We start from the raw sequence: 26098 nt of genomic DNA, 5'->3' as shown, positions 1-26098 counted from the left end.
AACTTGTGAACAGAAGTGGAAAATCTTTGGATATCAACACTAAAATTTATTGACATTGATGTAAAAAAATTACATTTTTTCGAGAAAATCCAAAAAGTGTCAATCCATGATAACTTTTTTCAACGTTTAAAAAGTATCTATGTTTTAATAGTTTGTGAAGCATTTACATATTGTTAGTGTACGTTCAAAATTTCATTCAATTCGGTTCACTGGTTTCCGAGATATGACAGCTCAAAAATGAGTTGTCTGAAAAATAGTGTTTTACCCAAACGGTTCTAACTTTGCGAAATATTAATCAATCGAGCCGAAATTTGTACCAATGATGCACACATAATAGGTTGACAAACAGTCAAAATTTGAGATTTTTTTATGCGCTCTATGAAAAGTTATAGCTTTTTGAAGTTTTTTGAGAGAGAAAAAAAAGTTGCCTATCCCAAACATTTTGGCCATCCCCTGTATTTCCTTGAATTCTTTCATTTCCGCTTATCGGGTGTGCGCGAGCTCTGATATCAGAACAAAAGAGCTAGTTACATTAGCAAGACAAGAAAACTTGTGCTCTAAATAAATATAATCAATACAGTCCAAATAAGTTCTTTTTATTACGTGACGGAACCGCGAACAATTTGGTCACTTCGATCCCGATAATAAAACCGCGAGTGATTGGATATTACGGACGCTCCGGGTGAAATAATTTCGACAACTTTTGTGTGCTGCGGCTCCGAAATGGACGCATCCGGACGCATGCGGTTTCGATGAAAATCGACAGATTTCGAGTGATTCCAGATTTGAAGCCTGGAATAATAGTGAAACGCTTAGTTTGTGGACTTTGTGGTGGTTTCCGAACTGCCTTAGTGAAATTTGACGTTGTGGACACAATGAAGAGTGCCCGCAACGAGTGATTCCTCTGACCGCCGTGAGAAGTGGATGCTGGAACCTGCGTTGAAGAGCAGTCCTCCGGCAGGTGTTGTGAGACGGTTGAACGGGGAAAATCGAACTTGAACTGTATAGAACTGAAGTGAAGGAGAGAGTCCACAAGCTAAGCAGTTAGTGATTCGGTACGGTGCCGAAAAATTGACGCTGGAGGAACATAACCTCTAACGATGAAGAAAGAGAATAAAAAACTGAAAAGAAGAAGAAAAATATGCAATTGCGATCCGGTTTGAAAAAGAACCTGTTCTTCACTCCGACCGGAAAATCAAGCCCTTCTGCCGTGAGGTACGGCACGCCGGTATTGTCGGTTCGCGAACAATTGGAAAAGCAGACGGCAGCACAGGAACGTTCAAGGATGGCAGAAAATGTGAATGCACTCTCCCGCTGCCTGGAGACGACGGAAGCGAAGGTGACACGGATCCGCGAAGCGATAACAACTGCACAATTAGACCACAGAAAGTACAGTGTACATGCGCTGAAATTGTATCTGAAGACTACTGATTCGGCGTACGAAGAATATAATGGGTTTCAGAACAGAATCTACCTTTCTGACCCTGCGAGAAAGGAGGAGTTTGAGCCGAACTTCATCGAATTTGAGGAATTGTATGAGTTCACTCGCATCGCTTTGTGTGAGATGCTCCAAGCTTATGAGGATGAAGAAAAGGCAGCACTTGCGGTTGCTGCACAAGCCGCTGCCGAGGATGCTTCTGCATCAGCGTTGAAAACAAGTAGTCTCCAACCCGGTGGCAGTTCTTCCGGTCTGCCCATTGCATTTCCTCCCACTCTCGTATTGCAGCAAGTAGCACTTCCGACCTTTGACGGTAGCTACGACAATTGGTTTAAATTCAAACAGATGTTTTGCGACATTGCTGATAAGTGTACCGCCGACTCCGCTGCAACCAAATTGCACTTCCTCGACAAAGCGCTTATTGGAAAGGCACAGGGAGCGATCGATCAGCAAATAATCAGGGACAATGATTACCAGGCAGCTTGGCACTCATTGACGCAGCAGTTTGAAAACCTTCCTGCCCTGATTAATGACACCACCATGCGATTGCTGAATGTGAAGCCGATTGTGAACGAGTCGTATGCCCAGCTGAAGTGCCTGTTGGATGACATCGAGAAGTGTGTGAGCTCTCTAGAGTATCATAACTTGAAAATGGACAGCCTGTCGGAAGCTATCATCACAACTCTAATTGCGTCGAAACTGGATATGGCTACCCGGAAGGTGTGGGAGTCCAGCGTCACACGCGGACAACTACCAGAATACAAAAAAATGATCAGCGTCTTGAGGAACCAGCAAGCAGTACTTGAGCGTTGCGAAAGAGCCAAGCCAGTTGTGAAAACTCGTAGTTCGAACTCCACGTTTCGAACACAAACTCCATCCGCTTCGACGAAGATCCATACAGCCACCGTTGGAAAAAAGAACGAGACATGTGCACTGTGCACTGGAGAACACCAGGTAGAAAAGTGCGATGTTTTCTTGAAGCTGAACGTAAACGCTCGTTACGGGAAGGCGAAGCATTTCGGACTTTGCTTTCGTTGCCTGAAACGGGGTCATCGCACGGCAGACTGCAAGGCGGAGAAAAAGTGTTCGGAATGCTCACGTGCTCACCATTCGTTGATGCATCCGGAAAGCAAAATCGATCCCGAGAAACCAATACAGAAAACGGCAGTTGATGCCACAGCTGCAAGTAACCCTGTTGACAAGAAAGAATCGGCGTCAACCGCGTCAACGAATTGTTCTCTGCTCTGCAACGCCACCGAAACGAAAAATCAGGTTCTGCTGGCAACTGCTATTGTCAGTGTAATCGACGCTTGTGGAATCCAGCAGAAGTGTCGGGCACTATTGGATTCGGGTGCGATGGCCAACTTTATCTCGCAGCGCTTTGCGGATCTGCTGAACCTGGAAAAGAAGCCCGCAAATGTTCCTGGAGTCGGCGTAAATGGAATGAAGACTGTGGTGAAGTTCAAGGTGCACGCGCAGGTCAAGTCCACAGCTACGGAATACGACTTCAGCATGGATTACCTGGTGGTGCCGAAAGTGACTGGGACATTGCCGTCTGAGAGAGTGAATGCCGAACGTTGGCCGATACCAGAGAACGTGAAGCTAGCAGATTCGTCTTTCCATGAACCCAGCCGAATCGATTTGCTGATTGGCGCAGAAGTGTTTTTCGGCTTACTACGAAGTGGGAAAATAACGATGGCTGCTGATCTGCCCATTCTGCAAGAAAGTGCCTTGGGATGGTTGGTGTCAGGACGTATAACTGAATGCCAATCGACGGGAACAGTCCGTGTGTGCCATGTACAACCCACACAAGCAGGTGAATCAGAACTTTCAGGATTATTGCGACAGTTCTGGTCGATTGACGAACAAGATTTTCCATCTACGTGCCAGTCTGCAAGCATGGACTGTGAGCAGCACTTCCAAAGGACCCACGCCCGAAGTGAATCCGGACGGTATGTGGTACGACTGCCGTTTCGTACCAATGTTGCGGAGTTAGGGGAGTCAAGACAGCAAGCAGAGAAGAGATTTTTTGGTCTTGAACGTAGGCTGGATAAAAATCCTGACTTGAAGCAGCAGTACAAGGCATTCATCGAAGAATACATCTCACTTGGTCACGCTCGTGTGGTAGACGAAGTTGATGAAGGCGTGTTCTATCTGCCACACCACTGTGTGCTGAAACCAGACAGCTCAACTACTAAATTAAGAGTAGTATTTGATGCATCGGCACGGAGCTCGACAAACCTGTCGCTCAACGACGTTATGATGATTGGGCCTACCGTTCAGCGTACTTTATTCGATATAGTACTGCGCTTCAGATGCCATCGATATGCCTTCACCGCCGACGTTCCGAAAATGTATCGGCAGGTGATGGTGCATGAAGATGACCGAAAATACCAAACCATTGTATGGAGAGACGACCGTCAGCAGCCACTGAAAACGATTGAACTTTCGACAGTGACGTATGGGACCGCTGCAGCTCCTTTCTTGGCGACACGATCGCTGAATCAATTAGCGTTGGATGAACAACAAGACTTTCCTGAGGCGAGTGACACGGTACTGAACAGCTTCTATGTGGACGACGCACTCGCTGGCGCCGATAGCCTGATCAAGGCACAGAAACTGCAGAGTGATTTGATCGAGATGCTGTCAAGGGGCGGATTCCAATTGCATAAATGGTGTGCGAACGACGCGGCGCTCTTGCAGAATATCCCTGCTGAAGGTCAGGCCAAGGAGCTCAATTTCGAATCCTGGAAAGAAGGTGAAACTGTAAAAACGCTTGGTTTGTTATGGAATCCTGTTAACGACGTGTTCGAGTTTCGAGTGGAGCCGATCAAGCCATCGACGCAGTCACCTACGAAGCGGCTGATCATGTCCGACATAGCCCGTTTGTTTGACCCGCTCGGGTACCTCGGACCAGCTGTGATAATCGCGAAGCTGTTAATGCAGCAGCTGTGGATGGAGAAGGTTGGCTGGGATGATCCGGTCACTGAAGAAGTGTTGGAGACGTGGCAACGATTCCGGACGGAGTTGTGTGAAATAAGTGATTTGAAAATCCCCAGACGTATAACAGTGAATAATGTGATGAGCTACGAAATACACGGCTTTGCGGATGCATCGATGAAGGCGTACGGTTGCTGTGTCTATTTGCGGTGCCTGAAAATAGACGGTACTGCTGAGATGAGTCTGTTATGCGGCAAGTCCCGAGTTACACCCGTGAAGGAGCTGAACAGACAAGTGAATGCTGATGAGAAATTGGAGCAAATGACCATCCCGCGTCTTGAACTCTGCGCAGCAAAGCTGTTGGCGGAACAGGTAACCAAGGTGTTGAATGCGATTCAGTTGGAAATAAGCTCGACGGTGCTGTGGACCGATGCAAAGATTGTGCTGGCGTGGATCGACCGTTTAAAACCTGATGCACCTGTCTTCGTGCGTAATCGGGTTACTGCGATTCAACAACTGAGTGGAAGATTCGAATGGAGGCATGTGTCGACAGCTCTGAACCCGGCAGACCATATCTCACGTGGTTTGTATCCTGTGAAACTGATGAAATGTGTGCTGTGGTGGCGTGGTCCGGAATTCCTTCGTACCAGAGTTGATGCAGTTCTACCACAGAACGAAGAGGACGACGTGGATCACATTGGAAATGATGGTGTGGAAATAGATACACTAACGGTTACAGTGGACGAAAAGACGAATGCACCCTTAGAAGCTATAAACCGGTGCAGTGATTACAGGAAGCTGCAGAGAACATTTGGATATGTGGCAAGGTTCCTACACAACTGTAGATCCAAGATAGACAAGCGACAAGGTGTGTTGAACGTGATTGATTTGCGAGAGGCGGAACTGCTGGTGGTGAGAGTAGTCCAATTTGCGTCGTATGGAGAAGAAATTCGCTGTATCCTCAAGGAACATCCAGTGAAAGGAAAGCTGCGGAATCTTAATCCAGTCTTCGATAAGGTTGAGCGTACGCTGAGAGTCGGTGGACGCATTCGTCATTCCGACCTACCTCGAGAACAGAAGCATCCACTGATACTACCAGAAGGGCAACATCTCACAGAAATCCTGATCGACACACTGCATCGGGAAAATTTACACGTTGGTCGTAACGGGCTCCTGTCAGTGATCCGAAGTAGATTTTGGCCGATCAATGTCAAGAGAGTAATCTATCGAGTGCTGAAGAGATGTGTACGGTGTTTCCGGGTGAAACCGTCTGATATCCAGCAATTCATGGGGGATCTGCCGAGTTGCCGCGTGACTGAAGCTCTTCCCTTTTCAAGGACCGGAGTGGACTACGCCGGTCCACTATTGCTGAAGCAAGGCCGAATGAAATCACCCGTAAAGGCATACATCGCACTGTTCGTATGCATGACGACAAAGGCGTTGCACCTTGAGCTAGTGACGTCACTATCGACCGATGCGTTTCTGGCTGCGCTGCATAGATTTGTTGGACGACGAGGCAACGTGTCGGAAATGCGATCAGATCGAGGCAATAATTTCGTTGGAGGAAACCGCCAACTTAAGGATTTGTACGACATGCTGGCGTCACAACTGCTGCAGAGGAAGATTTCCGAATTTTGTCAAGTCCGATGCATCGACTGGAAATTTAACCCACCGAAGGCACCGCACCAAGGCGGTCTATGGGAAGCAGGGGTTAAGAGTGTTAAACATCACTTGCATCGTGTTTTGAAGGAAGCGTACCTAAACTACGAGGAAATGAACACACTGTTGGTGCAAATTGAGGCATTTTTAAACTCGCGCCCTCTGTGCCAGCAAACAGATGATCCCTGTGACTACCAGGCATTGAGTCCAGCCCACTTCCTTATTGGACGTGAACTCACCGCTGTTGCAGAGCCATCCTATGACGGACTTCGGGAAAATACACTATCCAGATACCAACTCGTGCAGAAACATAAACAGGCGTTTTGGAGACGGTGGTCCAACGACTACATAACAGAGCAGCAGAGACGAGGAAAGTGGAACAGATCGCCTTCTCCAATCATGGACGGTATGCTGGTTATTTTGAAGGAGGACAATACGCCGCCACAAACCTGGCGACTTGGCAGAATCATCCGCACCTATCCTGGAAGTGACGGTGTGGTCCGGGTGGTTACGATTCGTACAAGTAGTGGTGCAACGTTTGACCGCCCAACAACACAGATAGCCATTCTACCCATCGTGGACAATGAGACTGGGAATGAAGATTGAGACCTGCTCAACGGCAGGAGGATGTTGAGTGTGAATAAGAAAAAGATTTGGTTAATATTGTTTTAACTTGTATTTTCCATTTGCGCACCCCTAAGGCATTCTTGATGTTGTTATATTTCCTTGAATTCTTTCATTTCCGCTTATCGGGTGTGCGCGAGCTCTGATATCAGAACAAAAGAGCTAGTTACATTAGCAAGACAAGAAAACTTGTGCTCTAAATAAATATAATCAATACAGTCCAAATAAGTTCTTTTTATTACGTGACGGAACCGCGAACAGCTTTAGAATAACGATCAAAACATTTCAATTAAAAGTTTTGCCCACAAGATTATAATACGCCATCACAGTACAACGAAACTGTCTTTCTCTCTGATTGTGAAAAACGATGTTTCGTATGCAGAAAATCCACGCACACATTTGCTTTCATTCTAACCTGACGAAGACAACCTGTTGTTTACATTCAACAGACGGGAAAAAAGTGATTTATTAAATCAACTGAACAACTTTTGCTGCAGCAGCGAAATCCTGCTTTAAAATGCCACAGAGCTTTTGTGGGGTGTGGATAAAAGGTTGGTTCAACTAGTGAATCTGACGAAGTGAAAATTGAATGGTGATGAAGAACAATTGGGCTAACTGCAGAGTGCAGACGCTTTGTTGTGGTTGCCTTCGTCGTACGCAAAACGAGAAAAAATGTCAGCTCGTATTCGGAATGAAATTGAAACGTGAAATTTAGTGTAATCATTTGATTTCCAGTGCTAAAGAGGCTGGTTATCGATAGTCTACATGTTTAGCTTCCATCTGATGGGCAATCGGCAAAGGTAAGTCGGAATATCTGTAATGATTGGCTATTTTCCGTCTGCTATGACGGGAATTAGCGCATATGACGAAGTAAATTTTTAGTCTACGATGGTTTTAGAATCTTTCAGTATTAATGCTTTAAAAATACTTATAAGATCACAGATGCTTTAAAAGCTCTTCTAAAAAGATTCCGATGAGCTTCTGGAAGGTTTCCAGACTCTCTCCAGAACGATTTAGAATTCTTTTTGGATGCTTCCACGAAAGGAAAATTGCAGGCGTCTATACGTTGGCCACTTTTTGTGGTGTCCATTCTTTATACGGATGGACTTTGTGACGATTTGTTGCTTACAACACAACTATGCTATTCTGTATTGGATTCAATTGTGACGAGCCACCGCCGGTACTAAACTAATATTCTGTTGATGCAGCACAGTCCAGGCCCAGACAAACTCGATGGAGACGCCATGTATGCCGTATTTCGTCGTTGTCGTCGTCGCCGGTGGTTAATCGTTGTGTTTATGGAACGTGATGGCGATGAAACTAGCAACGACACGACGGCGTGAGTAACGATCGGCTAGCAGCCGGCTCAAATAACGCCCACTTGGCTCAGTATTGTACACCACTGACTCAGTACATATTGCTGCTCAGTAAGCTAATCGAGTGTAACAATCGAGAGTGGGCTTCGGCTAGGGGATTCCTCCAGCAGACCCAGCTAAGTTTCGATGTTTTGATTTTATTTCACGCAGCGGCGCCTATTTATGGAACTTTGATTGCAACTAAGTATGCAGTCAATGCGTTGGATACGTGCTGATAATATGTTTCTGGAGAATGCATTTACTATTTAAGTGATTTTCTGCATTCCCTTATGATATAGGGTGTGACGTAATTGTAAACTATTGCTCATAAGGTTGAAGACTTTTTGTTTTGATTTTGGGATATGAACAAAACAAAACAATGCTGTTTTATTGCTACTGACGCGCTTGGTAGTTTGGTACCTATAGGTTTAAACCCTGGTCCGTCCTCTTCTTCCTATTTTGTATGTTTCTAGCTAGGTCCCCCTGTCGTCATATTCATGTGCTAATGGCCAATATTAGCACCCCTGAAGATGACACAAACGTGTGTCGAAACGTCGGGCAAATAATAAACTTCGCTTTTTCGTAGCCGTTAAAATCCTGCTGAAGAAAATATCGTTTCTTCTCCTTCCATCATCAAATCACAGTATAATCAATCTTTTGTCTTACACATGTAAATAGGCAATCCACAAACCAACGTGAACTTGTGCCACGTAGCCATTTTCCAACACTCCACCATCCGAATGGACATGCGCAGGCGAAGTTGCACATACATATGGTTTGCAATGGACGAGCGATTACATCTACATCCCTCCCCCTCTCCCTTCGCAATCTTACCTGACAGACGGCTATGGAAGCTACTGTGTTTGATGTGTGAGCTCGTTCCATGTTGTTTGAATAAATATTTGTTTAAATATTTACTCTAAAAGCATTGAGTGCTGGTTGGCTCTACCTTTTGAAATGCAATACATGTGATATAATCAGGGGAAGAAAAACACATTTCTTAAAAATGTACAGTTTTATTCTATCGATAGTCTTCTGCATACTGTTTCCGTTGTCATTAAACTCTGATTTCAATACTTCAATTCCTCTAACATCGTTATAATATGCATTTGCCTTCTTAAGTGTTTTTTTTGGATTAGGTCAAATACTTTTTACAATCGCGCAAACTACTTACAGTCTAGGGTTCTTTGTTGTCTTAGCATTGTATGTAGCTGAAGTTAGTGTGTACAAAGTGTAAAGTAAATACGATTCGTTATGATGATTGTTCTATACATAAAATGGTGTGGTAAAACAGAACTTCGCTCTTGTAAACAAACTATACGAATTTACATACGCATGTGTATAAATCTCTTTCCGTCGACTTGGGCTTACACTATTAAAAGCTAGACAAAGAGAAAAAAAAACACAAACGACGGGTAAAAACAACAAAAATCGTTACCTTAAATTGAGAATTTGTAAAGTAGGAAACGAGTTTTATATATTGCTATCGAATACTTTGACGAAACAGAAAAAAACATCTACATACAAAGTTTTACACTTAAAAACGAAAATTGCTTATCCGAGGTTCCAGTTAAGTAATAAATAAGTCTTGTATGTATACAGAAGGCTCTTCAAATGATCTCTTTTTCATTCATCGTTATTTTTGTTTTTTCATAGAAGCTCTAGTGTTTCGTTAGATCGCGGTTTCAGTTCAGATTCAGCGTTTTCTAATTTTCGAGATCGAAAAGACTAAATTTCGTAATTAGGATTTTCTACTCAAATCGTCGTTGCCTGTGTTTGTTTTCCTAAGATATACTACTATAGTAAGTTATTTTGCTTGCTTTCGGTACTCTTTGATATTTTGTCTTTTATATCACATTATTCGGTTGTTGTAATCTGATCGTTTTCTCCGAAGAGCGTTTTCCCTATAATCTCAAAACAGCTAGTATTCAGTCCAGTCCAGTTTTCATACGTCGCTCTGCTTGGCGTTACTGTTGATAACGAAGGCTCCGTTGATGTGGCCGTTGGCGTGACCGTTCATCACGTGTCCGTTGATGTGGTAACCGTTGCCGTTGACGACCTTCCCGTTGGAGATGGTGAACGGAGGCGATCGGGGATGTCCGTTCATTTCGGCCGGGGGAGTCGTCAACTGTGGGGGAGTCACCGGAACCGGTTTGATCAGTTCAAGTTTGTCGTCGACGGAGCTTTTCAGGTGGTTCTTGATTAAACCTTTGCCTTTGAGACCCTTAACGGTCGGAGGATGAGGCATTGCGTAGCGTAGTTTGTCCCAGAACCACTGGTCACCCCACTTGACGTAGGTGTTCATCTTGAGATATGCTTTGAGCTCCGGGTCCAGGTCTTCGATGCTTCCGATGTCTCCGTAGATGATGACGATCACCCGAGCACGCTTCTCCTCCATCGAGGTTAGATGGGCCGTGCGGAACTCCATGCGACCCCAGACGGACTCGAGGAAGTTGGTCGACAGGACGACGATCGTTCGTCGGGAGTCCTCCACGGATTTCGCAATCTGCAAAAAAAATCATTAAGTTAAAGTCACGTAAGTCAAGAAAATTCCAATTAATCTTACCTGCGTTGGAATCAGTTCACCTGGCATCCAGTCCCTCACGTGCCAGCACGTCTTGAAATTCATCGGTTCCTTCTCCAGGGTCGGCACCAGGTGCTCCGTAATGAACTCTTCGTCCTTGTGCGAGTACGAAATGAACGCATCGTACAGCTTGTCCTTGTCCAGTTCCTCTTCGGAGACCCACCACAGGCACATGTTGTGCGTGAACAGCCACACTTTGATCTCCATATGATACACAAAGTACAGCACCGTGAACAGTCCTATCAACAGACCCAATATCGACATGATCACGCTGACGACTATGACCGTAGTCACGCTTTCGCTGCACAAGCTGTTCACCGTGATCAGGCTGAACTCTTCGCCGGTTTCGCACGTTATCTGGCCCATATCTGCGATCTTCCTGTGGTTCTGCTGGACAAAGTTCAAGAACTGCGCCGAGCTGCAGTCGCAGCGCCATTTATTTCCCGACAAGTGCAGGCTCTCCAACGTTTTACTCCCGTTCAAAGCCTCGACGACCGATTGATTCAACATGGCGAACTTGTTCTGCGTCACATCCAGTATCCGCAAGCTGCTCGGTAGATTCTCCGGAACCAGTTCAAGGATCGCGTTATTCCTGGCGTACAGTTCGGCGACCTTACCGTACCCGGTCAAATTCTCCGTCGGCAGCTCGGTAATATTGTTGTCCTCCACGTGCAACTCGATGAAGTTGTACCCGAACATGGTGGGTTGCGGCAGCGCGGGTATTTCCGTTAGGCCTTGGCGCGTGCAGTTGACGATCACTCCGCGATCGAGTGGTCGGACGTGGCAGCTGCAGTTCGCCGGGCAATGCTTGATCTCCGTGCCCGGTTGATCCAGCTGGCAGAAGAGGTCTTTCGTTTGCAGACTGGATACGTGGACGTCCTGGAGGTTCTGTGGTTCCGAACAGCGTAGATTGTCGGCCACAAACTGGATCCGCCGGTAGACGGCGCTGTCCAGCTCGTTCAGGAGATACTGCACGAACGAGAAGATGACGCAGTTGCAGTTCAGGGGGTTGTCGTTGACGTAGACGTAGATCTTGCTGTCGTCCTGCGAGCGCTGGGACGTGATGATGGGCTCCATGTCTTTGAGGTCGATTTCGGAGATTCGGTTGTGCGTTAGGTTGACGCGGACGTCCTGCGAGAGGAACTGCAGCCCGAGATAGGACAGGGTGGAAATGTTGTTGTAGCTGAGATCGAGCTCGCGCAGATGCAGGTTGTTGTAGTTCCAGTCCCGGAAGATGGTGGTGATGCTGTTGTTGCGCAGGTTTAGGATTTGAAGGTTTTCCAAGTATTGGAATGGGGTGCCATCGGTGTCGGCGATGTCCTGCTCTTGGAGGACGAAGGTGAAGTCGTGGAAAGAAAGGTGGTTGTTCTGCATGTACAGTTTCGAGAGGGCTTTGGTGTTGCTGAAGGTGAGCCGATCGATTGCGTGCAGGAAGTTGTTGTTCAGGTGCAGCTCGGTCAACTTATCGAGGGAAGCGAAAATGTTTCTGAAAGAAAAATAAAGGGGGATTATTTGATAAAGTTGTATACTTTGGATATCTACAAAAGCAGATTGATTTTGGCCCCTTTGTTCTTTTTCAAGCAGCCATCAATGACGCACCCGAGAGCATCATCGGGTACGTGGAACGGGGTCGATGGAACGAATGGTTCCAGAACGTGTGCAGGGCGATTTTGAAGGAAATTGAAGCAGCGCGTGCGGTAATGCTGCAGTATGGAACCCGGCAGAACGTGGAACGATACAAACAGAAGCGGAAACAGCAGACCCGTCTCTTTTGGTAGAAAAAGCACCACTTGGAAGAAGCGGACTGCGCGGAAATGGAACTGCTGTGCCGTTCTCAAGATACACGGAAGTTCTATCAGAAGCTCAACACATCCTGCAACGACTTCGTGCAGTGAGCCGCAGGTATAAGCACAGGAGCCTCCTGACGGACGTACGTGAGGCGATTGAAAGAAAGAAGCAGCACTTCGATGAGCACCTGAATGGTGTGGAAAACGCAGACATAGAGACCTAAGGCAGTGAGAGAAATGACTAAGTCAGTACAGCAGGGAGCATCAACGACCCTATTTCCACGTTGAAGGAAGTTAAGAATGCTTTCCAGCAGCTCAAGAACAATACGTCAACTGGGAAGGACGGTATCAGAGCTGAACTCATCAAAATGGGCCCGTAAAAGTTCGTCAACTGCCTGCACCGACTAATAGTCCAGATCGGGACCGAACAGCTGTCGGAGAAGTGGAAGGAAAAGGTCGTTTGCCCCATCTACAACAAATGTGGCAATTTCAAGTGTGAGAACTTCCGAGTGATCATAATTCTGACTGTCGCCTACAAAGTGCTATCACAGATCATCTTGCGTCACTTTTTACCTCAAGTGACGTGTTTGTGTGAAGTTATCAAGCCAGCTTCATCGACGGCCGCTCGAAAATGTACCAGATCTTTACCGTGCGACAAACCATCCAGAATACCAGATGTCAACGCACCATCTGTTCATCGACGAAATCATTGACGAAAATGGCTTCTCCGGGAAGCTCACTAGACTGGTAAAAGTGACGATGGGCGGTGTAAAAAACTGCGGAAGCGTTTTGAGCGGGGTCTGGTTCGTTTGAATCTCGTCATGGAAGACGACAAGGTGATCGGCTCTCATGGCTGCTGTTCAATATCGCCCTGGGAGGAGTTGCGCAACGAGCTGAACTCAACAGCTGGAACACGATTTTCACGAATTCCGGTCAATTTGTCTGTTTTGCGGATGACATGGATGTTATTGCTAGAACATTTGGAACGGTGACCGAACTGCACACCCGTCTTAAACGTGAAGCTGCAAAGGTCGAACTGGTGGTAAACGCGTCAAAAACGAAGCACATGTTAGCTGGAGGAACCGCAAACGACAGAGCAAGCCTAGGCGGCAGCAGTGTTACGATAGACGGGGATACCTTGGAGGTGGTGAAGGACGTCGTCTGCCACGGATTCTTAATAATGGTAAACAACAATGTTAGCCGTGAAATACGAAGGCGCATCATCAGTGATCGAGGGCTTTGGGCTCTATAAGACCGTTGGTTCTCTACGAGCACGAGACCTGGACAATGCTTGAAGAGCACAAAGCAAGCACTCCAAGTGTTCGAGTGTCGGGTGCTTAGGACCATCTTTGGCGGTTTGATAAAAGCTGGAATAATACGACAGGACATGTTGTGAGAATACCGGCAACAACCCTGCAAAATTAGTGTTCGCAAGATATCCGGATGGTACATAAAGATCTGGAGGGCAGCGTGCAAGATAGGTGGATCCGGTGGAAAGAGATTTGACGAGCGTTAAGCGTGACCAAGGTTGGAGATTGGTGGCCACGAACCGTGTTTTATCTTGAAATAGATGTTAAACTAAATAAATGAAATGAACAGCAGATCAAACTTACGCAGTAAGATTGTAGAGTCGGTTGTAGGACAACCGAAGGGTGAGTAGCTCTCGGGTGTTTTCCAGCAAACGATCCGGAAGCGATTCCAGTTCGTTGTAGGCCAGGTTCAGGTCTTGGAGACGCAGTTGATCGCGTAGAAGCAACTCCGGAACGGATCCCAGCTGGTTGTAGCTCAGATCCATGTGGGTGATGTCGCTGGAACCCCGGAACAGTGACGGTGGTAGATGTGTGAAGCTGCAGCGATTCAGGATGACCGTTTTCAGCTGCGGGAGGTTTCCGAGGAAGGCTTCCGGTAGGGTTTGTAGGGGAGCTTGGTTGTTGATGAACTTGAACTCCCGCAGCTTACGGTTTTCGGAGAGAAGGTTCTCGGGTAGAACCGTAAATCGGTTGAAGCCCAGATTCAGAACGTTGAGGTTCGGAAGCAAGGTGAACACATCGGAATTGAGCGTTTCGATTGCGTTGACGGAGAGATCCAGTTCTTCGAGAGTTTCCGCTCCACGGAAAGATTCTTTGGATATGTTTCGTAGCTGGTTACGCCACAGGTTGAGATGTAGCAGTTTTCGTTGATTCTTGAACAGACCTGGCTCAAGCTCGGTGATCTGATTGGCTCCCAGTTCAAGAATAACCAGGTTCGTTAGGTTATCAAACACGTTGTGCAGGAGTTTTACGTGGTTGCTTCGTAGCATGAGCCACTTCAGATTCGGCAGGTCTGCGAACAGATCCGGCTGGATGTCTTCGATTCCTGAGCTGAGGAAAAGTTTCTCCAAATCCTGCATGCCCTCAAAGTGTTGTCGGATCAGTCGCACTCCCAAATTCTTCCCATAGTTCTGATACCAGAAATCCTTCACGTTCCTAACGCCGAGGAATTTGATAAACTGCTTAATGGACTGCCGCTGCGGCAACGGGCAATGGATGATTTTGACCTGGGTCGTGTTGCCGACGTTCAACGTTGGCAGGTCGCTAAACTCCTGCTTCTCGTAGCACTGTATCTGCGCGTAGATGCCAGGTTTTATTTTCACCGTAATTTCCGGATTAATCACGGGACATTGAATTTCGTAATCGGAGCTAGCGTACATGCAAGTGCAATCGCTGGTGGTGGTGGCCGGCTCGGGACATGTGAATCGTTGTTCACCGGCGCCGGTCCCTGTGCCACCCGGTCCACTGAGTCCCGTAGATCCTCCACCGGTTCCGCCGCCGCCACCTCCGCCGCCACTGACCAGTTCCCCGCCCAGCACGTAGTCCGAGTAGTGGTGGTGCTGCGGAAATGAACTTGCCAAATTGTGCGTGAGTAACAGCGCCAGTAATGGGAGCGCCCGGGCCATCATGGTTCGGCAGTTGCTGGCTGCGGAGTAAACTAGTACAAGCTGATAAATCTCCCCGCGCGGTTACGGTTGGCTGAGTCTTTATGATAATTTAGCATAAATCGTACGGCTGCAGTCGGTCGGACGGTGCTGCATGGTATTTCACGAGATGGGTGGAGTGCTGCCGTTACTGCTGCTGCTGCTGCTGCGGCGATAAAATCTGGAAAAACAGAAACGGAGAAAACGATTTGGTTAACGAGCTTGTCGACGGAACAATGCTGTTGCTGCTGCGTGTGGAGGAATGCGAGGAACTCTAGGTTCAGCATCAGCATATTGTATGGTTAGAGTAGATTCGTGTGTGCATAATGGACGTCGTTGGTGTGACCAATGGACACGAGAGAGTTTACCGGTAGAAATGTAGGGCATAATATTCAAAAAAGGGAAATTGTTCATGGAATAAGCTGGTTTATTATTATTCAAAGAATCAACAAATTGAAACAATAAGTCTTTTCATCAGTTTATATTTTGCAAGGATCTATTGAACTATGAATGAGACTAAACATCCATGCTCAGTATGAAAATTATTTCAAATTAAATATCTTCTTCATATTTTGTTTCATTTTGTGTGTGAAGCCTGGATCGTTGCCTCTTCTTAACATTCCATTTGAGACGGAACTCACATCTCTATTTTTTCTCGTTCTATTAAAACATTCCACAGTTTTTTTATCTGAAAGATTTTTCTGTGTGTTTATTTTGATTTCATACAAGGTAAAAATTTACTTCGTCATTAGCACTAATTCTCGTCACATCAGACGAAAATTAGCCAATCAGTACAGATACTCCGACTTACATTTGCCAATACCTCATCAAATGGAAGCAAAACGATGTAGACTATCGATAATCAGCGATAATCACATCCACCCCACAAAAGCTCTGTGCTGTGGCACTACAAAGTTGGTTTTCATTGCTGCAGAATGCAGCAAAGGCTGTTCCATTTATTGAATAAATCACTTTTTCCCCATCGGTAAAATGTAAACAACAACTTGTCTTCGTCTAGGGAGGATGCAAGCAAATGTGTGCGTGGATTTTCTGTATACGAAACTTTCTTCTTTCTGTATTCGAAAGATTTCTCTGTTGCACTGTGATGGCGTATTATGATCTGGTGGGTAAATATATTAATTGAAATATTTTGGTCGTTATTCCAAAGCTACATCCATCTCAATTCAAAAGCTTTCCAAGTGCCACGTTCTGTGTTTTTGGTTTTCCCCTTGTTCTCTTAAGAATCTGATAATTAAACGCCCCTCCAACCCGTATCACATTTCAGTTTCCAAATGTGTCTCACCTTCCGGGCTATCACAAATTTCCCCGGGAACCGATTGGTCTAATTAAAGCCCGAAAAACTTACTCCGCTTCCAACCGTCACCCCGTATGCCGGTCACTCCGTTTGACAAACTTTCCCAAAGAAAACCGCTCAATTAGAACCGAACCGACCTGGTCAGTCGCTCGGTTCCCTTCTCCAAACAATTTTCCCGGTCAACTTTTATATACCATCGAAGAACTTTAATTACACCTGTCCACCACACACCGACATCACGATTCCCGAAACTTAGCCACCTGAGTCTGCACTTCAGTGGGCGCCGACCGACGACGATTGGTGAGATTAATTTCTAGAGTTCTTCTCTAACTCCCCTAGAAGTGCCGACCGAGCGAGCAACGCGAGCTCTCCCCCTACCTAATCCGAAGAAGTCGACGAACCATGACCTAGGTCCACCAAATAAGAAGGAAAAACAATCGGTCATTCGAAGTATTTCTTCGTCCCCCGCCTCCGCCTAGATTGGACCATCCCGTACCGTCGTCGCATCGTTATGTGCAGATTACAAGAGAAAAGTAATTACCGAGAAGAATGTTCCCACACAAATGTGGCGAGATGGAGGAACCAACTTCAATATAATTAAATCGCACCAAGCGACTTCCCACCACCTTCCCTACACCATATAATATCAACAACGTCTCTCTCTGTATAGTTTGACACCACCAGCGGGAACGGTCGAAGGGTTCCCGGATGATAATGGAATCGCTTTTCATAAAATAACGATCCATAAAATTGAAAAATTAAATTCCACCTGTGAAAGTCATTTGTCGGCCTCCGGCATCATCGTATCGGGAAATTGCAAAGATAAATGCGCTGCTCTCGGGATATAACAGAATGGCGAATCAGTTAAATAACAATTGTGCGAACTTTTATCGTATTCTTTATGGGAATGAAATCTGGTTTAATCGTTCGCTGCTTAAGGTAACTTTGATGGCTATTGTTTACACTCGTCAGCTCCTTTTGTAGATCAATCGGTTTAAGAGCAGACCTACAGGCTATATTGTGCACCATCACCCTATTAACACTAAAAAAACCCCAACGACTACATACTCCTTTTTCTTCAACAACGCCACACCCGTTCGTCTCAATGTCGCTAACAAACACATTCGGTGATGAACGAATTGAAAAGATTAAGATTAGTTATCCAACGCACGTTACTGCGTCGCTCCAGCGCAGAAATTAGGACACTCACTGCTAGATGCCAGTTACCAAGTTTGGGTCTGAACGTGGGTCAATTTGTGCACTACAAATACAACTGTTGCACACTGTATGAATGTGAATGTAATGCGTAGAGCAAAAAATCACGCAAACAAAGCTTCGTGTTTCACCGTGTGTGTTTTAAGAAGAACAGGCGATCGATGCTTGCTGTTGGGTGTTGCCGATACTGCTTTGAACGAGGGCCAGGTTCAGTTGCTTGTGTGTGTGAGTAGAATTGTGACACTTACTGCATAGCAAGGGTTGTTAGGCGTTTAATCATCTTGAAGTTGTTCAACTCTGTGTATAGATAATCATCGGTTAATAATCTGTTAGACCAAGTTCTCTGTTAACTATTCTTCAAAAATTGCACCACCAACTTCCAAAAATTCTTGAAAATCTGCCATAAATTAAGTGCTAAAAGACCAGAATATATGCCATGAACTCGCCGCCAAAAATACTGCTGCTAGGCAGGGATGATATGATGAACAGCGAAAAAGCATGCGTGTGCACATTTTCGTATATTTTGAGCATTCGTTCATTGCTAAAACTGGGCACCAGAAGCAAATGCTCAGCCGAAAACCCTTTGCGTAAGACACAAAGATCGAGAAATTATTCGTTATTCCACTATTTTCAAAGTAAGATCAATACCTACGTTTTAATTTTTCCAGGAATTTACAGAAAATCTCTGGAAACCTTCAGAGTTTCCCTCAACATATCGAGATTCACCAGAAGAATTCCTTACCTTAGAAGTTTTTCACCAATTTTTCCTACCATACAAAATATATGAAGTTTCAAAATCGATACAGTTTTCTTCGTTTTTTTTTTGTAATTTTTCTAATCATTGTAAAAATAATCTTAAAAAAGTTCTTGAAAGCTTGATATCCGAAGAATTTTCTGATATACTCGTTTCAAAATCAACAAAATGGTCACTTACACCCCTTTGCATCTGGGCCCCTCAATCAGAAAGCATGGCATGACATGTTTGTATGATACATAAAGATATAAGTGCGTGTTCGAAAAAACGCGTTCTAGTGAGATTCGGACCTACGACTTCGGTGTAGCTGGTCTGGTGCTTCATCCATCTAAGCCACGGATTGTTTATGATTAGTTATGGAACGAACTACCGAAAATGGTAGTGTTTGTATCCACCAACTACAAGCGTGAGGAAACTGTATGCATGTTTTGTTTGGGCTGTTGCTTAGTTGTTTAAAGAGCCGGTCTAGCATATGCAAAGTCGTGCTTTAATTCCCACCCGGACGCTATTTTGTTCAAACATTTTCGTCTCCATTTGTCAATCAAACAACATACTGACTATGTATACATATTACAATTATCTGAGCGCGTTTCAGACATAGCAGCAATGTCAGTGAAGGCCGACAATGACTAGTCCTTATTGTTGATGATCTAAGATATCTACAGTTTTTTTTTGTTAAGAACCTAAAAAAATCTTTCCAGTACTAGAAGTTAGATACTCAAAGAATCAGCTGGAAGTTCTGCGAGGAATTTTACCACATCATTATCTAGAAATTTCTTCAGAAATTTCTCCAATGTTTTCTTCTCAATTCCGAGATTTAAAACCCAAACCATTTCACTAGATTTTTTATGGAACTTTGTAGGACTTTTGACATAAAAGATTGTAGAACTTTCGGCAAAAAAGACTTAAAACCCTGCACAAAATATTTCTAAGCAGAAGTACTTATCGGAGTTTCAGTAGACAACCATTCTGAAATTTTTCTAGGTCTTCTTGCAAAAGCTTCCAAATTCTGATCTGGCTTTCAAAATACTTATACAAGTTTAATGTTTACCTAAAATTTAAAATACTTCCCGTTCGTTTGAGGATAAGCTCGTAAGAATCTCATGACGGCTGCCACAATGGCCTACTTTTGCACCTTCTAGAGCTCAAATCTCATGAAAAACTATATCAGCGTACTAGATTCACTCCGGTAGTCGAAGTTTTAAATTATCTGTTACAAATTTATAAGATTTTCATTTCCAAATTTCATGGAAGTTTCGGAGGGGTTTCGGAGGGGTTTTCGAGGGGTTCACGGAGAATTTAGTGGGTGTTCAGTGGGGTTTCAAGGAGCTTCAGTGTGTCATGTTATAAAATGAATAAGCCCCTGGAACATCCCTAAAACTTCCTGGAACGTCACTGAAACCCTTCTAAAATCACTGAAATGCTCCTGAAACCCGTCGGGAACTCTGGAACGTCCCTGGAAACCCTTAGAATGCCGCGATAGCCTTTGAAACGCCCTGGAACACCCATAGAACTTCCTGGAGCGTCACTGAAACTTCAGAAACCCACTGAAACATCCTGAAACCCCATAGAACACCCCTGGAAGCCATAAAACTCCCTGGAACGTTCCTGAAATTTCCTGAAACGCTCCTAAAAGCTCTTGAAACCCGCTGAAACCCCATGGATACTCCTTGAAAACCTCAGCAATGCCCCCGAGGCCCCCTGAAATTCCCTGGAGCAGTCCTGAAATTTCATGGAACGTTTCTGAACCCCCTTAAAACCCTTGAAACGATTATGAAATCCCAAGTGAAATCCCATGAAACCCGTTGGAACACCCTGAAACTAGACATGGGTAACTCACTCGCGAATCGATTCACAAAACCGAGTGAGTGAACCGTGGTTCTTTTCGAAAGAGTTACGCTGCACTAAAGTTTATTAAGAGTCCAACAAGCTACCGAAAAGAGTTTGACTTCATTGCGCATTTAAATTATGCACAGATCATCGCACTTTTAGCCAATCAATCATTTTTTCATTCGTTTATTGTATGGCCGGCTCGCGCCAGTGATTCGATACTTAAGGACAAACGTCTTGACATCCCGCTTTAACAATGCATCAAAACTTCAAACGCACAAATCTCAAGAAGCAAGCTTCACACAACAAAGTATTTTATTATTCTGTTCTTGCTCACTTGTAATAAGCTTAAAATAAGAAGCTCAGGTTAGCTGGTTTTGTTTACGAAGAGATTTGTGCCCTCAAAATCTTAAGTAGGTGCCAAAGTCGGCCATTGTGGCGGCCATTTTGGGATTCTAACAAGTCTGTCCTTAAGTGGAAGAAACAAAAATCTGTGCATCCTGCATTATACTGCGGCATGCTAAGACGGTCCGTCACCTCGCGAGTGGATTTTCCAGAAAGCTGGATACAATAAAACAGTCGACTAACATAAAAAAAAGACATTTTACAAAAATAAATTACTGAATCGAACAAAACAGTTGACTCTTTTTAGAATGATTCGAAAGCAATTCATTCTCAAAATCGAATAAATTTCCCATCTCTACCTGGAACGTCCCTAAAACCTCTTGAGTTTCCTTGAAACACCCCTGAAACGCCTGCAATTTCCATGGAACGCACCTGAGACTTCCTAGAACACCCATAAAACGCCCAGGAACTCCTCCGAACCCCCTTTAAAAGTCCTGGACGTCTCAGAAATACCACGGAGTCTCCCTAGAATGCCCCTGAAACCGCTTGAAAACCCCCTGAAAGCCCTTGAAACTCGCTGGGACATCCTGAAACGTCCTGAAACCCCATGGATGTCCCTCGAAACCCCCTAGAATGCCTCCGATGCCCCCTGAAACTCCTTGGAACATCCCTGAAATTTCATGAAACGTTTCTGAAACTCCTTAAAACCCTTGAAAGGCTCATGAAATTCCATGAAATCCGGTGGAACACCCTGGAACGTCCAAAAAATCGCATGGAATCCCCTGAAACACCCCTAAAAGCACCTGGAAAACTCCTGATACTCTTCGAATCTCCATAGAACACACCTGAAACTTGCTGGATCACCCATGAAACGCCATGGAACGTCTTTGAAACCCATTGAAAATTCCTTAAACGTTTCTGAAATATTTTGTGCCGGACGATCCTGGGTGGGCCATATTGTTACGCTTAGTAGTCCAAGATGAAGCAAATCAATGAATTCTAAGAATCTCTCTACCTGGTGTTCATTGATTACGAAAAAAGTTTTCGACCGTCTCAATCATGAAAACATGTGGAGAGCCTTCAGGCGCAAGAAGGCCAGTCCAGTGGGCAATCTCCCAGGATGGAGATCTTCCAATTCGGCGCTCTGCACCACCATGGGTGCTCAGGACTGAAAGTAATGGGACCAGGGATGGGAAATGTCACAGAATTTCATGGAATGAATGTCATGACATTCTTTAATTTCAACCATTTTCTATGTAATTTTCCATCTGAACCTCTGTGCTAACTAGTAATGTAAAGCTGAAGATATTTTCGGTGAACATTTCTTATTGATGACAGTGAAATTAACAAATAAGAAGATGACATTTCCCAACCCTGATGGGGACCCACAGAATTGAAGAAAATTGACAATTTTCTTCGACGTTCGGCACGATCATCTTGTGGGCTCTTCGACATAGAAGCGCAATGCCATACTGATATGTTTGATAACTAGACGGGAACCAGCTCATTATTGTGTTGCTAGTTTTGCCACTCGCTTCGTTAATCTTCACTCGTTGATGTGCTACCCATAACGGTTGAGATGAGTTATTCAAATATCATTATGGTTAATGAGAAAAAGATTCGCTTGTGATACAGTAGCACTGATAAACTCAAATATGTATATTTTTAGTTCAACAAGGTAACATCATGTTTGATGTGCAGTCGGCATCTGACCTAACATATAAATACTAACAGTGATCAAGCTGACGCAAACGCATTTCAAAAGAATTCATTAATATTATACCCGTTAAGTCATTCACAAACCAAAAACACTTCTTTCTCTAGACCAGGTTACCAATTGAATCCAGTTTCAAACCAAAGTTCAAATTCCTCAGCCACCCTCTTTCAACGATTTTACAAGTTTCAGATGGGGTCCGCCTCATCCCAATTGTCAATCTAATCTAGCGTAAAAACCATCACTTGCGATTGAATACCTCCGTCGTCATCATCGGAGGGTGAATGTCAACGAAAGAATTTCGCACCAAACTTGACGTAGAAGAATGTCGGTCGGTCGGTCGGAATGGGGCGCGATTTGGCGCGCCCACAGCTGCGATAAATAGCGCCTTTCGCCGTTTGATCCATCCATCCGGATAATTCCATCGCGATTCCGATGGAATTTCCCTTGGACGACGGAGCTGTCTGGAAACTAAATTAAGCTTCCCAATAAAGTGTTTTAATTAATAACTTTTGCTTCGCAAATTGGAGACGGGGATGGCTGAGGAGGCATCCCGCGCAAGATGTCACTTATATAGAACCACCCCCGGGGCGCTCCCGCGCCCGAAATCATACCCATCCGCGAAAAGTTTAATGATCACATTAATTGCTTCGATGAAAACTCGTTTTCTGCTTGGGAAAAACTTGCAATAACGTGATTACGACAACGACGACGATGATATCGTTCAGCGGCGTCAGAGACAGGACAACGTAACATAGGCTGCTTCTACTGGGGATGCGTTTGTCGGTATCGTCGTCGGTGCTGAAGATGCATCCAGTTTCCTATAAAACTGCCTGCGGGGAGATGGTTGTGTGCAAAACAAGTTTGATCAACTACAGTCGAACCTCCATGAGTCGATGCTCCTTGACTCGATATCGACTCATGGAGGTATTTTTTCCATACTGAAAAATAATTTCTGGGTTACTATGATGGTCCCCCCAAAAAGCTTCCCAAAGCATTTTTGTTCCACTACTCGATATTTCTTTAAGTCGATGGTCCCTTCAATATCGACTCATGGAGGTTTTACTGTAATTAATCCTTTTCTGCTGTTCGGGATTTTGAGATATTGGAGGCTGAAGAGGATCGGTTAGACCGTAGTTTTAATTGGTTGACGAAGAAGCTACCACTGTCTAACGAGTAGTTTTGATATTCAGTTGATACAACATCTCATCATAGTTTTGCTTTTTTCAACACTTCAATGTTTTTCTTTCTGGCAAAATTCTGATCGAGGAATATGCATGCCTTAGTAGAATTACCAAGGGAATTACTGACAAATTGTGTAAAGGGCTGCAAAATGTTGAGTCGACAAGGAGCATCCTATATAGCTCTGGTCCTCACAAGTATCTACCTCATGATTCCACGGGTCAAGGGATTAAAAAGACCGCCAGATAAGATAAGTGTGCTTAGCTGGTAGTGCAGCCTGGGCACTGTTGTCTTTCTGATTTCAGCTAGGATAAGGAGGTACGTCCCGAGCGTCTGTTCACGGTACCTGGAACGTGCTCAGGCGCAAGAGAATATGGAATATGATGATATGCGAAGGTTTTACGAAACTTCCGATGGCGTGCGGCGAAAAACAGCGTCTTCTCCCGTCATATGCAACGACCGTGATAGAAACTTGTTGACAGATAAAACAATGGTTGATGGTCAAGAAAGTCTTTAGAGGACTGAAGAACAATAAGGCTGCTGGGAAGCGAACTCCTGGTCGAGCTTCTCAAGCACGGTAGTGAGCAGCTGTACCAACTCTTACGCCGCATTGTATTGAAGACACGGGAAGAGAAAGAACTGCTTGCTAGTTGGTTGGATGGTCTCATTTGTCCTCTATAAAAGCAAGGGCATCGACTGGAGTGCGCGAACTACAGAGCAGTAAAACATTTCAATTCAAGGTACAAACTGAAATTCTGTTTCACAGGCTGAGGCCGATTAAATAGTGCATCGTCGGCGAATATCAGGTGGGTTTTCGCTAGGGCCGATCAACGGCGGATCAGATGTTCAGTGAACATTGTTCACCCTTCAGCAGATTCTCGATAAATTTTGGGATTAGGTACAACTTGCAGACCCACCATCTGACCCATTATTGATTCCTAGGTTGCGTATGATTCAATAAAAATGAACGAGTTAAGGCAGATTATGATCGAACATGGTTTTCCGGGGAAGCTGATTAGACTGATTCGTGCGACGCTTGGCGGAAGTCGACGGAAACCAAATGTGGATGGAATTTCGACATTGTTAGTAAACTTAGGTGGACTGAAGCAGGGTGACGCTCTTTCGAACTTACTGTTCAAACTACGAGGAATGCCACGATTAATACCATAAAGACCAATTGGTGACGAAGTGGTGCTAGGTGGTGGTTTATCTTGGTACTTTAGTAATGTGCGATAATGATGTTTCCCGCGAGGTGAGAAGACGGATTGCGACTACGAATCGGTCCTTTTCCGGTCTCCGAAACCAGCTGAAGTCCTGTAGACTGCAAACGAAGACAACTCTCGCGTTATACATGACTGGTTCTTTCGGTCGCTGTATACGACCATCAATCGTAGACGTTGAAAGAAGTCGATCGGAGAGCATTTGGAGTCGTATGAACTATGAATTGTATCGAGTGAAAAAAGAGATGGATATAGTGAAGAGAATAAAACACGGCATGCTGCGGTGGGCTGGGCACATAGCTCGTATACCGGAGGAACGACAAGCTCATATCATATTCAGCAGAGAAAAAGGAAGGAGTCGTCGGCTTTGTGGAAGGCCGCGCACATGTTGGCTTTTTACAGTTGAGGTGGAGTTCGACCAGGAATATCTTCAAGAGTTCCTTCGGGAAATTCTTTTGAAAACCCACTATAAGTTCCTTCTGGAGATCCTTCAGTGGCTCTTCCTCGAGCATCTTCTGGAAATCTTTCAGAAATTCTACAGGGAAATTCCCCAGCAGTTCCGTCTGAAAACCCTCAGGAGTTCTTTCTGGGAATCTCCCTCAGGAGTTCATCTGAAAATCCTTTAGAAGTTCTTTTAGAAATCGCCAGAATGAATCCATGGATGTTTCTCCCGAACTGGTTCTCGGAATTCTTCAGTTGAAACTTCTGAGGAATCCCCAAAAAGAACCCATAAAAACTAGCGGAATCCCCAAATGAAGTTCGTGGGGGGAATTTTCAGATGGCGTTCTAGCAGCGCTTTCTTAACCCTTCGGAGCCGGAGGGGTCATATATGACCCCAACATAGAAATGGCTGTATAAATTCACCAATCGATAAAACAGAACACTGTCTTCGGCAAGGTTGCTGCAAATTGTGACCTCTATTAGGGAAACATGGGAATATTTGTATTTGGGGCTTAATTGACAACCTAGAACATCCTGAACACCATGAAATTTGAAACAAAATAAAAAAAAACGAAATAATTGGCATACCAGTTGATCTAAAAGCTAAACTTGGATGTGCGTTACGTTTATATGTATTCATTTAACCTTCGCCAAGAATATCAAAAGGGGTTTTATATTCTGGGATGTTCTAGATGTTCCAAACTGTCCCATAGTGAAGTCCTTCAAATATTCAAGAATAATT

The 26098-nt window shown here is 44.7% G+C and overlaps 2 protein-coding genes across 16 annotated transcripts in view; one reads left to right on the top strand and one right to left on the bottom strand.

Moving 5' to 3' along the window:
* The window catches only part of LOC109406602 (cation-independent mannose-6-phosphate receptor), a 236869-nt gene that overhangs the window by 58639 nt on the left and 152132 nt on the right, over positions 1 to 26098 (top strand). The window lies entirely within an intron of this gene.
* LOC109402620 (protein toll) overlaps positions 9653 to 26098 on the bottom strand; it is a 393806-nt gene continuing 377360 nt past the window's right edge. For all 7 annotated transcript variants that reach the window (XM_062844412.1, XM_062844414.1, XM_062844415.1 and 4 more), the window contains exons 5-7: positions 14001 to 15521; positions 10583 to 12086; positions 9653 to 10522 (exon numbers count right to left, since the gene is read on the bottom strand). In XM_062844412.1, coding sequence (XP_062700396.1) covers positions 9962 to 10522; positions 10583 to 12086; positions 14001 to 15325 — 3390 coding nt within the window. In that variant the 5' untranslated portion in view covers positions 15326 to 15521 and the 3' untranslated portion in view covers positions 9653 to 9961. The remainder of the gene's footprint in view (positions 10523 to 10582; positions 12087 to 14000; positions 15522 to 26098) is intronic.

The sequence above is a fragment of the Aedes albopictus genome, chromosome 1, assembly GCF_035046485.1.
Source record: "Aedes albopictus strain Foshan chromosome 1, AalbF5, whole genome shotgun sequence".
In the NCBI taxonomy this organism is placed as follows: domain Eukaryota; kingdom Metazoa; phylum Arthropoda; class Insecta; order Diptera; family Culicidae; genus Aedes; species Aedes albopictus.
The sequence above is the reverse complement of the archived record's forward strand: the minus strand, read 5'-3'. Positions and strand labels throughout refer to the sequence as shown.